The sequence below is a fragment of the Petromyzon marinus genome, unplaced genomic scaffold (genome assembly GCF_048934315.1).
Source record: "Petromyzon marinus isolate PM22_M1 ecotype Great Lakes invasive population unplaced genomic scaffold, UKy_Petmar_22M1.pri1.0 PM_Scaffold_19, whole genome shotgun sequence".
NCBI classification, from domain to species: domain Eukaryota; kingdom Metazoa; phylum Chordata; class Hyperoartia; order Petromyzontiformes; family Petromyzontidae; genus Petromyzon; species Petromyzon marinus.
The window spans coordinates 201927-216729 of NW_027423157.1; the positions used below are offsets into that span (position 1 = coordinate 201927).

Here is a 14803-nt window from a genome sequence, read left to right on the forward strand (position 1 = left end):
ATTGTAATTCTTTAACTCTAATACTGTTTAGTCTATAACCATGCCCATGTACCCAGAGTATGACTACTTGCAATGCTATTGAGAATAGAACACATGTAAATAGTAAGCTGTACAATAGTGATATACAGTTTGTATACTGTACACATACAGTACATATAATGGGTGTAAGACACCGAGATAAGTGGATGGTATAGATAGACATACAGCTTAGGATTAAAGTAATATTCGAATAGTGATGTGCAAATGTGATTGTCAAAGACAAAGATGGTTTATCAGTAGTAGAATTGGGTGTAAGAGAAAACTGTGAATGATTAACCGCGCTTGTAAACCCGCCACATGGTTAATGGCGACTCGGAAGAAATGCTGTGTGTGACACACGTGTTGGTGCATTTTACAGAGTGACGGTGCTGTTCTTCACAAGATTACAGATTAACCACAATAAATGTGCTTGCCCTCGATTTGGAGCACTTGCCCATGTCCTTCATTTCGAGTGTGCAACAAAAACTATAAATTATTAGTTCATTTTCTTTGGTTCTTTCGGTAAAGTCACGTAGAATGAGAATAAAATAATAAAGTAATAAAATAAAATAACACAATAAAATTCTCACGACTTTCGAAATATTAGTTAATTGTTTTGTATATATATTTTTATTTTGGTTTAACTTGTAGGCTTTTGCGACCAATATCATCCATAGAGGTTTTTTGGGTTAGATCGCGAAAATATAAAAACGTGTTGTTAAAACCCGCCATCACCCGACACAGCCAACTAGTAAGGGTTGTCACGTACTGTAAACAGAACATGCCAATTCGGCGCTAGTACAGTACACCGGTGTAATGTACGTTGACTCGGTAATCCCCACCTGGTGCATGTGGATGTTGTGTGTGTGTGTTGTGCATGTGTGTGTTATGCGTGTGTGCTGCGTGTGTGTGGCGCATATGCGCGTGTGTGGTGCGTGTGCGTGGTGCATGTGTGTGTGGTGCGTGTGTGTGTGTGTGATTGTCCGGCAAAACAACCCCCTACCTCCTCGCGGTGCCGGACGGGCAACTCTGTCGTTGACAGTGCTGTGGGGGGAGATCCAATTTTGATTGGCTCCTCCCCTCATGGCATATGTGTCCACCACAGGGGTTAAACGGGGACTCTGGACGGGTGCGAGGGGCTGGTAACCCCTCCACCGTCAATTAATTACCACGAAACCACGAGTTAAACTGAAATATGTAACTAATAAGCTTGTACCGGAGGCCCCGGGGGGCCAGGCGTCTATGACGTCTCCTGGCCAAACCCCAATTGGCGGAGCCAAGAGATTGAATACCTACCCTCGGGGCTACTCCAGAAACAACGAAAAGCCACTACGGGTGGCCACGTGGAATGTTCGAACGCTCACTGCGGAGGAGAGGCTGCCACTCCTCTGTCGGGAGCTGGACCGGTACCGCCTGGATCTATGCGGCATTCAGGAGGTCCGGTGGACCGGCTCTGGCTCCTGCCACCATGAGGGGTGGACAGTCCTCTACTCGGGGCAGCAGACTGCCAAACAACAGGGTGTGGCTCTTCTTTTGAACAAAAGAATGAAGGGGGCGTGGGAGCGTGGCGATGAGGTGTGGGAAGCTGTAAGCCCCAGGCTACTTTGGGCTCGCCTTCCTATTAACCGGAGGCGAGGAATGGTGGTCGTGGTTACTTATGGCCCCACCGAAGATGAACATCCGTGGAGGGATGCAGGCAAAGCCGATGAGTCAGATGCCTTCTATGACCTCCTGTCACAGGTGCTGGCTAAAGTGGCCCCTCGAGATAGAGTCATCATGTTGGGTGACTTCAATGCCCGAGTTGGTCATGATACTGGCACCTGGTCTGGAGTGATTGGAGGGCATGGGCCAGATCAGCTCAATAACAACGGTAGGAGGCTGCTAGATTTTTGTAATTACCAACACGCTGTTCCGGCATCGGCGCATCCACACCACATCATGGATGCATGCCGGGTCCAAGCAAGAACATCTGCTGGACTACATAGTGACGGACCAGCGGATGCGAGCCCATGTCCTTGACACCAGGACCTACCGTGGAGCTGATCTGCCCTCTGACCATCGACTAGTCATCTGTAAGATGCGCCTGCCATTCTTCCACTCCGGTGGTGGGTGTACACCCAGGACCCCATTCCGACCTAAAGTGGCCTGGTCTCAGTTATCTGATGAAAGTTGCATGTGAGAATTTCACCATCGCTTGCTTTGGGTACGCGGTCCAGACCTCCCCTGAGACCCTGGCTGACAGAGGAGGTGTTCAGGATGGTTGAGAAAAAGCGACAGGCCCACTGCCATCGGCTACAGAATCCCACGTCAGAGAATGAGGAGGCCTACCGCAGCCTTCGCTCGGAGGTTCGGAGAGCCGTGAGGCACTGCAAGGATGGGTGGTGGTCGCGGGTTGCTGAGGAGATGGAGTCTGCCTCAGTGGCCCGTGATCACAAATCTCTATTTAACTCCATCAAAAAGTAACCTGCAGCGCCACACCTATTACCATCATTAGGGGAAAAAACGGTGATCCAATCTCTGACCCCCAGGAACAGGTTTGCAGATTTGCTGAGCATTTCTGTGAGGTCCTGGGGGAGGGAAAATCCATCAGCCAGGAAAACATCGTGGCACAAAGTGAGGATGACTCTGCTGAGGCTGCGGTGCCTCAAATATTGGAAGAAGTCACCCCCCGTGAGTGGCTGGCTGAGGTGCCATCTGTTGAGGAAGTACTGAAGGCGATCCGGAGTCTGAGACCAGGAAAGGCAGCGGGCAGAGATGATCTCCCAAGCGAAATACTGAGGGAGGGCGGCGTTTGTGCACAGACTGCCCTATATGACATCATAACAACAGTCTGGACCACTGGACGGGTTCCGCAGGATTGGAAGGATGCCCTGGTGGTCCCCCTTTTTAAGAAGGGGGACCGCACAGACTGTAACAACTACAGGGGCATCTCACTCCTCAGTGTGCCGGGAAAGGTCCTGGCAAGGATTATTCAGCATCGCCTTGCCAGGCACGCTGAGGAGAGGCTTTCGGAGCCCCAATGCGGTTTCAGGATAGGGCGGTCATGCACAGATGCCATATTTTCTGTCCGTCTGCTACAGCAGAGGCGTAGGGAATTCCAACAAGACCTACATCTCTGCTTTATTGACCTGGTCAAGGCCTATGATACCATCAGTAGGCCTGGGCTCTGGGTCGTTCTTCGTGCTTTTGGAGTACCTGACCCTATGCTCACGATCATTAAGGACCTTCATGATGGTGAGCGGGCCCGGGTAAAACTACGTGGCCGGGAGTCAGAGCCATTCCCTGTACACCTTGGGGTGCGACAGGGATGTCCTCTGGCTCCCACATTATTTAACATCTATTTTGACCACGTAGTTCGTGAAGCCTTCAATAGCTGTACTGGGGAAATCTCCATATGGTACAGATATAATGGGAGGCTGATCGGTGCCCGGGTGCGGTCAAGGGATGGCTCCCTATTGCTCAACCACGTTATGTATGCTGATGATTTGGTAATAGCTGCTCAGTCAGAGGAGGAGTTGGAGACGCTGCTGCTGAGACTGGAGCGTGCCACTAAGAGGTGGGGCCTTACCATCAGCCCCACCAAAACTAAGCACCTGCCTGGGTATTTTGTACCATCGGACACTCCACCCCCACAACTCCCGATCGGTGATGGGGCAGTTGTGGAGAGAGTGGAGAGTTTCCCATACCTGGGCAGTGTGCTTATGACTGGCTCAAGTTTAACAGCAGAGGTCTCACTCCGAATCAGTCGAGCGGCAATATATTTTCATCGGTTGCGTAACGCTGTGTGGAAGCTACCTGGTTTGTCGCTCCGCACTAAGCTTCAGGTCTTCTCGGCCACGGTCATTCCCTCCCTTCTCTACGCTTGCGAAACGTGGACCCCCCCTAATGGAACATCTTTGCCGGTTAGAAACATTTAGGCTGGCCTGCCTACGATCCATCCTGGGTTTAACCAGACTGGATTGTGTGAGGAGCTCACAAATCCTTGAAAGATCTGGGCAAGGTCCCATCGGTGAGCTCCTCCGGCGGGAAAGGCTGCGATGGCTGGGTCATGTTGCCCGCATGCCCAGCCACCGCATGCCGACACAGCTTTTGTTCGGCCGGATTGAGGGGGCAAAGCGGGCGCGGCACGGGCTAGAGAAGAGATGGAGTGATGTGGTACAGGAGGACGTGGAGCTGAGTGGACTTGCCGATGACTGGTACCAGCGGTGTCAAGATCGGCCTCTATGGAGGAGGCTCGTGAAGGATGCTACTGGGCAGTTGGAGGTAGTCGCCCTCCAACAACAACGGAGGGGGGAGGAGCGACGCTCACAACAACGAGCGGAGCGCCGGGTGGCTAAAGCTAAGCAGGTTGGCACAGTAGGGGGCACAGGTGGTGCATCAGCCAGTCATCTCAGTCAGTCGACCCGTGGCACCTGGGTCTGCCCGTGACCTCCTGCCAGCGGGCATTCGACACTTCACGTGGCCTCAGGGTGCACATGGCCTGGCACAAGCGTCGTGGTGACGTCACCGCCACTTAGTGGCGAATGGCGGTTGTTGTTGTTATTGTGATTAAAAAGCAGAAATTCTCTTCCCAGAAATGAGAAAGGCTCTCCTCCCACATGCGGCCTCCGAGCGAGCGGGCGAGTCGACGTTTGTTTTCACGGTTTTCTTGGGAAAACATCTCCCACGTCCTGTCTACTACAACCCAGACACACACACATGCACCACACACACACATGCACCACACACACACACCACACACACGCACCTCACACGCACCACGCGCATATGCACCACACACACGCACAACACACACATGCACAACACACACGCACAACACACACATGCACCACACACACACATGTACCACACACGCACCACACACACACGCACCACACACACATGCACCACACACACATGCACCACACACCACACACACACAAGCACCACACACGCACCACACACACATGCACCACACACACGCACAACACACACATGCACCACACACACACATGCACCACACACCACACACACACAAGCACCACACACGCACCACACACACATGCACCACACACGCGTATAAGTCCGACTCGTCGAACGATCAAGCGCAGGGATAATGTCAAGAAGTGCACGCGCTTGCGTGCACTTTTTTACAGTGTGCACTTTTTGACAAACAGGTGATCGGAGCGTGCACTTCTTGACATTATCCCTGTCTGCGTGTGTCTGTTGTGTATGGGGGTCTATGTCTGTCGTTGTGTGAGTGTCTGTGTGTGGGTATCTGTGTGTGAGCATCTGTGTGTGAGTGTCTGTGTGTGAGCATCTGTGTGTGAGTGTCTGTGTGAGTATCTATGTGACTGCATGTGTGAGTATCTATGTGACTGCATGTGTGATGACGATGCTGTTAAAGGCTAAGTGAGCACAGTACATGTATTTTTTGTGATTGTGCAGCCAGACACGGTGATGCCCTGCCATACATAGCTCCGGAGATGTTGCTGGGCTATGATTTAACCTGCACTGCCGACATTTGGTCACTGGGCTGCATGGTAACATAGATGGCCACTGGAAAGAAATTATTCCAGCCCAACAACGAATACGATTTTCTTCTGGCCTGCATGGAGGTATTTCGCACATAATGTCCGCTCGTGGGTTAGGGGGGGCCATATGGTGATTTGGCGAATGATAGCTGTTGTGTGCTGTGTGCGTGTTTAGACGTGTGTGTGTGTACATGTGTGTACACGGTAGTGTAGCGGTTAACACGGTGTGCTACGAACCTGGAGACCCTAGTTCGATTCCGGCTCACAGCCAACACCAGTGACGATTATCTGAACCGGTCCTGGGCCTCCCCTAGGTCGACTCAGCCTCCAATGAGTACCTGGTGCATTGTGTTAACATCACCACTAGGGAGACAAAGGTGGCCGGGCGTGGTGTTGGCCACCCACCCCCTCGTGTGGCGTGTCAGCCTTCAGAGGTGCTACTCACTAACATCACTTGCCCCAAGTCTGTTTAGGTTATACGGGGGATTTTTGTCTTGTACATGTGTGTACACGTGTTTGTCTGTTTGTCTTGTCTATGTGTGTGACCAAAAGTATGTTAAGGCTATATGGGGGATATTTGTCTTTGCCTATGTGTATAGAATGTGTGGTGCAGTGGTTAGCACACCGCGCTGTGCTACGAACCCGGCAGAGACCTGAGTTTGATTCCGACTCATGGCCACTGCCACCACCAGCACCGGAGGGTACCAAATAATACAAAATGGCCGAGGCAATTAAATATTTTATTTCTGGGACACTTTTTTGCAGGGGTGTACTTAACTCTGCGACTGGGGTACCAATGAATCCGAAATAAGTGCTACTCCGCGATGTTGAAACGCCAAACATTGGCATAAAAATATCCATTATCGAAAAATGCAACTTTTAATAGTGCATCGTGTACAGCTTGCTGAGATGAGTCAATTGCCGCATCGCCGACCATCACCACACCATCACCAGACCATAGTACCCCGGGGTACTATGGTACCCCGGGGTACTGCCATAAGGTTCAAACATCTGAACTGGTCCCTAGGCCTCTCCTAGATCAAATCAGCTTCAAATAAGTACCTAGTTTGGTGTGTGAAGCACCTGGGGCAATGTGATCAACCATGCCCTCGTGTGCCACAGTTCCAGCCTCAATACATGCTGCTACTTGCTCTCAGCACTTGCCCCAACAGTCTACTGAGGCTTTATGATTGACCTCTGTCTTTGTCTGAACCGTGTGCAGAGGCTGGGTTTGCCCCCAAGAAACTTCATACATGCCGCTCCTTACGGATTGATATACTTTGGTAAGTTAAAAGGGGTGGCTTTGGGCTGATATTGCGTAATTCCAACGGAGTGATTTGCAGTGATTTTTTTTCTGAGTAGGAGGGTTGGTAGGTAGATGGGTAGGTGGATGGGTAGGCGGATGGGTAGGCGTGTGCATGGGTGGGGGGCAAGGGGGTGGCGGGGATAAGTGGGTGGGTAGGTGGGTGAGTAGGTGAATGAGTCCAACAAAACAACACCACACCTCAAAGGTGGTACCGGTCGGTAACGCTGTGGTAAGCAATGCCAACGGAGGGAAGGTCAATTTCAATATGCTATTCCCATGATGGGGCTCATAGCCACCACTGAGGCCAATGGGTGCGAGGGGCTGGTAACCCCTCCACCTTAAATTGAATTACCACGGCCAGTCATCTCATTCAGTCTGTCCCATGACCTTCTGCCAGCGGGCTTTTGACACTTCAGGTGGCCTTAAAGTGCACATAGCCTGGTACAAGCGCCATGATGATGTCACTGCCACTTAGTGGCGAATGGCAGTTGTTGTTTTTGAGTAGGCCGTGGAGGGGATGGGTAGGTGGGTGAGTGGGTGGGTAGGTGGGTGAGTGGGTGGGTAGGTGGGTGATGTGGTTTGTAACTATGTATATCTCTCTCTTCCGCTGTGCATGGCTCCTGCAGGTGGTTGGAAGAAACCATACAGCCTGCCGGGGAGCTTCCCACTACGCTCTGTGCTCAAGAGCCAGGACACGGAGTTTGTGGACTTTATCAGCCTCTGCCTCCAGTAAGAACTACCCCCTCTCCCTCTTCCATATTCCCCCTGCTGCCCCCCACAAGGATTCTCCATCACTCAATCTCCTCCAAATGATTGGTGATCACTCTCCATCGATCACCAGCTCCACCGTCTCATTCTTACTCATCACCTCCTGGGCCAGAGTTGGTGGACTGTGTCCATTGTTGCCTACAGTAGATACAGTAAGACAACCTCCCGCCTGCCCATCCCCCTCTCCCACGCCTCCCCACAAGGATTCTAATATCAGTCACTCTCCTTCAAGTGATCGTTACAGAGACACCCATAGACCCCCATTTTCTTCTTCCTCTTCGTTGGATCCGAAAGTCCAACATGTGGAGAATGTAGTACGTCTGGGCCACGTCGTCAGCGCTGAGCCGTGTCACAGAAGAGGTGGAGCTGATGTGGTACAGGAGGATGTGAAGCTCAGTGAACCTGCCGATGACCTGTACCAGCAGTGTTAAGATCGGTGTCTGTGGTGGAGGCCCATGAAAGATGCTACTGGGCAGTGGCAGGCTAGGTGCATTTTTAGGCTACTGGGCAGTGGAGTACTCCCCGCTGCTGGTGAGAATTCCTGGACCTCGTGGAAGAAGGGAAGGAATGTAAATCCTTGAAACGTGCCTCTCACCACGTGTGCCCCGCGTGTCTCTCAACAGATGGGATCCAAATCTTCGGATGACTCCCACTCAGGCGCTCGCACACAGCTGGCTTCAGAACATGGCTGAGGTCGATGATCAAGGGACAGCCACTGCCACCACCAGCACGAACATTACCACCGCTACCACCACCGATGTTAGCAGTGTGCAGGGCCTGATCGTGCTGAGATCCAGAGAAGAGGGCTCCGGAGAATACGATGCAAAGTCTGGAGCCGCTGAGCCACGGTAAGCAACTCTGCATGTGTCCTGTGTAAGTGTTTATTATTTTGTATCATTATTACTACGTTTGCTCACCCAGGATGAACATCATTGAGTCTCAAGATAAAATATTCAAGAGGGCCCTGCCAAGTTTTGTTCGCAGTAGGGAACAAAGTTGCTGTGTGTGATCCCAATTGAGCGCTTTAGAGGTCGATTTTGATCCAAGACCAGTTGTATTGTATTTGTGGGTTCAGTTTCGGGGAAGAACCTGCTGAACCCAGAGGAAACCCATGCAGAACGGGGGGAGAACACAAGTGTATTCCAGCCTATCCCTCGTGTACATTCAGCTGTAGACCGATTTCTCTTCCATAATTGGTTTCTGGGTGAGCCCACATAACCATGCGGGCATATCTTCACCATCTAACCCTTCATTCACCAGAAAATACGTTGAGGTGCAAGATGTGATATGTAAGTGCCTCATTGCGTTGTAAAGCACTCTAAGATGCCATCGAAGTCAAGATGGGCAGCTTTATCTAACACGAATCACCATCAGATATTTTTACAACAATCGTGCGTGGGTGATGCGGCCCAGCGGCAGCACTCTTGACGTCCCGCCATGGTTATTACTGCCATGGCGGGACGTCAAGACATGATGCACCCTGTCCTTTGCAGTGGATGTTGAAGATCTCCCCTAATGTCGTTCAAAACGAGTAGGCCATTGTGTGCCAGGGGTCATATTTGCCCCAATTAGAATATATCATAAAAAAAAAAGATATCATGACAAATTACTTTGTTGGATTTACAAAGCAACGCTGCCTGTTACTGTGACACTACAGCAGACTGGATGAGACACAGTGGCACATTCCTTCATGATAATCTTTTCCCATCAGAATGACAGCTCTGACATCAAGCGTACTCAATTTTTTCATTGTTATTAAGCTTGGTTTAATCTGCCACAACAACGGGAGATGGGGAGGTGACTCTGCCATAGCAAAAAGGAGTCGTGTCGTGCGTGTGTCTCCCCAGAGTGAAACCGGTGCAGCCCACCTCCTCACTTGCCCAGGCCTCTGAAGAGGAAACAGAGGTTGTGGTGGAAAATGAGGGAGAGCAAAAGACGGAGGTGGAGGAGGAAGAGAATACAGAGGAGCAGGATGAGGAGACAGATGAAGAGACAGATGAACAGACAGATGAGGAGACGGAGGATACAGAGTAGGAGACGGAGGAGCAGACGGATGAGGAGACAGACGAGGAGATGGACAAGGGGGGAAATATGGTGCAGGAAGAGAAGATGGTGGTGGAGGAGATGATGGTGCAGAAGGTTGAAAAGTTAGAAGAGAATGAGGTGAAGGTGAAGATGGACGAGGAAAAGATGGAGGTGGAGGAGGAAGAGAATACGGAGGAGCAGGATGAGGAGACAGATGAAGAGATGGAGGATACGGAGGAGGAGACGGAGGAAGAGACAGAGGAGGAGACGGACGAGGAGATGGACGAGGAGATGGATAAGGGGGGAAATATGGTGCAGGAAGAGAAGATGGTGGTGGAGGAGATGATGGTGCAGGAGGTTGAGAAGTTAGAGAATGAGGTGAAGGTGAAGATGGGAGATGAAAAGACGGATGTGGAGGAGGAAGAGGATACGGAGGAGGAGGAGACGGAGGAGGAGGAGACGGAGGAGCCAGAGGAGGAGCTAGAGGAAGGGGAGGACGAGGAGATGGATAAGGGGGGAAATATGGTGGTGGAGGAGATGATGGTGTAGGTGTTTGAGAATTTGAAGAAGGAAAAGGAGATGAAGGAAATGAATAAGAAGCGAGGGTGCATGGCTCGTGTGGGGAGAGCAATACGCTCACTCCTCCACCGCGTGCTACTGTGCGGTGGCCGGTCCACCCCACAGGAGGGATGGTAGTGGTCGTGGTCGTGCATCGGTGTAAACCACGACTGCTATCACCACACCACCCACCCTCCCCCCGTAATACACATTTTTAGTCTATTGGTGTACATATTTTTATTCTATTGCTGTATATGTTTTGTCTATTGCTGTACATATTTCCATGGATACAATGCATTTAATAAACCGTCCTAATTTATTCATATTTTTGTTCAGAGTTACATTATTGTTTTACTTGTGGTGTGGTCAGTAGATATTGTTCGGTGAATCAAACCGAGACAAGGATTTGTTGGAAAATCTGTGGCTGCTGATTCTCTGCTGGCTGGAGACTGCAAACTCACCCAGAAGCCAGGCCACAAGGACTTTGGCTCAGTGTTAACGGCAGTAACAACCGACTTGCTTTAAATATTGCTCCTGAAGAGCACCATTCTGCTTTGGCTCTTCAGATGGTGCAGGTTTTAAAAAGACAACTGAATGTGTGCTGTCTTGTGTGAAGTATGGCAACAGTTTCCGACAATGCCTGTGCATACAATAAACGTCATGACACATCCAGATTGGGTTCCTTTGAGCTTGGTGCAACCGTTTACAGTTATTGACGATTGAGAAATGCAACATTTGTCATCATCGCGTACGGTGATTAAGTATAATATGCTGGCAAATCTCTCCTTAATGTCGTACATGTTTTTCCGAACTGTGAAACATGTATGATTGAATGTTGCCTTCATGTGCAGATGGCAATATTTGTTTCTGGTTCTGGTCCAACAGTGACCGCTATTGGATGCTGTGTGCAAAAAACGTGTTATGGGAGCCAATAGTGGTTTGGATAACAAACATTGCATCGTTTAAATCCAGGAAATCACTGTGTGGGTTTCTCAGTGTTGATAATGGTTTCAAATGAACCACACATTGCAACAGCGCATTCCAAATGGTGTCGAATGCACCGCCTGTAATCTGGTTGGTAAGAAACACGCTTGGATTTAAATGGACAGAACTCGACCTTCTGCATTATTCTTCATTATGGACCCCGATTTGTTAGCATTAATCACGCAAACCTTGCACCTGATTGATTTGAGTTGCTGTGCTCACGAGCAACAGGGCTTTTGTGGCGAGGTTTGAATGTACCCCGGGTTAGCACGGTTGACTATGTACGCTGCAAAATAAGTTTAACAAACATAAGTTGTAGAAAACGTGTGACTCTGCATGCACTGGACCGCATGATGGTGTTAAGCGAGCCGATCCGATGAAACAAATAATTTCAGGGAATCAAATAGCAAGTGTGCAATCTCCCTTCTGGTGGGCATCAAGGATGAGCCATACCCTGGCTTGCCAGAAGAAGGCAGTACAACAAAACTGTGGAATATACCTGTTCCATTTGCGTCGGACAGAATGTTGCCCCCTGCTCACATATGCGGGACATTTGCAGCAACTCATTAAGTGGCTACAAATATATAAATATATAAACACATACAGTAAAACCTTGGATTGTAAACAATTCGTTCCGGAAACGTGTTTGTAATCCAAAGCACTCGTATATCAGTTGTGATCACGTGACGCTCGCCAGACAAAGCGTATACGTACACTACTCGTATTGCAAGACCTCGCTCGTTTATCAAATTAATATTTAATTACAATTTTTGCTCGTCTTGCAAAACACTCGCAGACCAAGTTACTCGCAATCCAAGGTCTTACTGTATAGCGAAGCGCAGAGCTTGGGGGATTGTTGGTAGTGCCGGTTCACCGCCTGGCTGCTGGCTTCCCGCGATTCGGTGGAGGAACTGATTTAGATTCATCTTCTCTACTTAACATAATTCCTATCTACACAAAGCAATCACCTCAGAGTGATATTCCACTACATAAATAAGGAATGTACGTAACCAATACAGAAGACAATGAGCACAGCTGTGCATACACGTACACACATGTACACGATTCCTGCTGTGGGGTGGAACGATTCACCACTGAATTGTTACGATTCAGGATCATGAATGCAAAATATCTCCCAATCTCAAACCCGACTACGATTTAAAAAGTCTAAGAGTACCTTTGTCTGAAGCAATTACTGGCCCATGTCACTTCGACGGGCAGATTCAACCCATTGCAGTCGGCATACCGGAAGTTCCACAGCACTCAGACTGCTCGACTAAAGATCACCAATGACCTCTACAAGATCACCAATGACCTCTACAAGATCATGGATGACCGGTGCACCAGTGTTGATTTGCCTCGATCTCTCAGCCGCCTTCGATACCATCAACCATGAGATACTCATCAAGTGGCTAAGGTCAAGGATTAGTGTATCGGGTACGGCACTGGGTTCGGCCCTATTTCTCGTTTAGTCCCATATCCCAACTGGATGTACTGCATCAGCTCGCATCAATGAAGACATGGTCATCCACGGGGGAAGACGAGTTACATTCGTTTGCACTTGTGTCTGTGGCAGATCTCATCTATAAACCTCTCACACATTTTTAACTTCTCATTCACCCAAGGTACATTTCCACTCCAGTAGAAATATTATTTTCTTCGTGCAATGCATGAAAATGGCTCCAAAGAAGATCCTAATACTCTGGTTCTTTTGGTAGTCACGTAGATAGAAAAATAACTAATAAATCACGACGTTTCAATAGCAACACAAGCCATCATCCTCAGGTGAAAAATTATAAACAGCAGGCGGACTTATGAGGATGAAATGTAGCGAGAGAGCGACTGCAACCAAGGGTTATATACGTAGAGTAAGTGGGCGATGCTAGGGATGGAATGTGCAACTAGTGAGTGTTGGCTAATCAGAAGAGGGGTAGGGGGGAGCTGTCGCAACGGGTGAAACAAAGGGTGGAGGTGAAATTTACAGAGGGAAAAATTGCTAGAGAAAAAATAAAAATATATCAAACTTAGCAAACTTAGAAATGTAATGCAACTCAAAGAGTCGGCAAACACAACAGTCAACACCACACCTGGTTGATCAACATCCTTCCAAAGATCGCTAAATTTTGCATCCATCTTCTCGGTTGAAGTCATGTCTGACAACCCAAGGGTAAGTGGGCGGGAATAGGGATGAAATTTGTAAGTAAATGTAACGGCAGAGAGGGGTGAGCGTCGGCTAATCAGAGGAGGGGGAGGGGGGAGCTGTCGCAACGGGCGGGAGGGTGGGGGTGAGTGGTTGAGTGAGTGACTGAGTAAGTAGCTGAGATGAGTGGCTGAGTGAGTGGTTTTTGGAGAGGTTGAGTGAGTGGATGAGTGTGTGAGTGAGTGGATAAGTGCGTGGTTGAGTGTGCGAGTGGTTGAGTGAGTGGCTGATTGAGTGGCTCAACTGCCTCTCCCCTCTCATTCCACTGTACTCCCCTCCACACACACTCACCTGTCTCTCCCCTCTCATCACACTCAAGGCAACACTTACCTACCTCTCCCCTCTCTTCCCACTCTACTCCCCTCAACAAACACACTTGTCTCTCTCCTCACTCTAAAACCCTCCACACACTATCCTGCTTCTCTCTCGTCTCTTCGAACACTACTCCCCTCCACAAACTCAATTGTCTCTCCCTTATCTCACTCTCGGCCACATGTACCTGTCTCTTCCCTCATCTCACTGTACTCCCCTCCACACACTCAATTGCCTCTGCTCTCTCACATGACTGTGCCATCAGACTGGAGACAACTACGTCAGCAGCCAGGGCCTGACCTGAATGAAATGCAACTCCTATTATTTAGGGCACAATTGTCCCAGAAATAGGAAAACGATGATGGTGAACATTTTATTCATATACTAGATTACATAAACAGGCTAGATTTGAAGCTTTCGTGACTGCAGGAATCCATACTCTTTGGTTCTTTCGATAAAGTCACGTAGGTATAAAATTATACATCATTTCGGATTGCGTTCCTGAAGGTAGATCTCCAGGCTCGATAGTTCTCAGAGTGGTCATCAAACTTAACGAGTCCTGTGTTGATTAGTTCGTGGCGAGCCAGGTACCTAGCAAAGTCCCCTAATCCTGCTGATCTAGGGTGTGTCCATACTGGCGCTTGTGAGGTGCCATTATTGGCTGCATTGCCTTGCATGCCGTCATTCGCGATGGTGTTGGATTGTGGGCCCAAAAGGTTTCGATCACGTTGGTTTGATCCCCTTATGTGACTGTCTGGAATGTGGGTCTGACGTGATGCATCCATTTCTGATTCCACATGTGCGACGCTGAGTCGACGACTAGCTGCCAGGGCAGGATATGCATTTCCACCATTCCCGTAGACAGCATTCATGTTCATTCGGTGTGGAGATGGCGATGCCTGAACGTCCACCATTTGTTCAGTATCGTTTGGTGGAGGAGCATTGATGCATTGTTCAGACCAGTCCAAAATATTTTTTCTGGTGAGTTGATCACGGTCCTTGACAGGTATCTGAGTGCCAAACTCACTCCAATTATCTTCCTTATCCAGATTGGCTGCTGCTTGGAGCACCTCTGCTTGGGTCCTTGCAGCAGCTGCTTCTTTTTTGAGCTGTAGGGTA

At 49.4% G+C, this 14803-nt stretch overlaps 1 protein-coding gene across 1 annotated transcript; it reads left to right on the plus strand.

The window, feature by feature from the left end:
• The first annotated feature begins 6571 nt into the window (after nucleotides 1-6571).
• LOC116937585 (uncharacterized) lies at nucleotides 6572-9639 on the plus strand. The gene is made up of 4 exons (XM_032944731.2): nucleotides 6572-6814; nucleotides 7464-7566; nucleotides 8229-8453; nucleotides 9453-9639. Exons 1-4 carry the CDS (start codon nucleotides 6718-6720, stop codon nucleotides 9637-9639), a joined length of 612 nt encoding a protein of 203 aa, XP_032800622.2. The 5' UTR covers nucleotides 6572-6717.
• Nucleotides 9640-14803: the final 5164 nt, after the last annotated feature.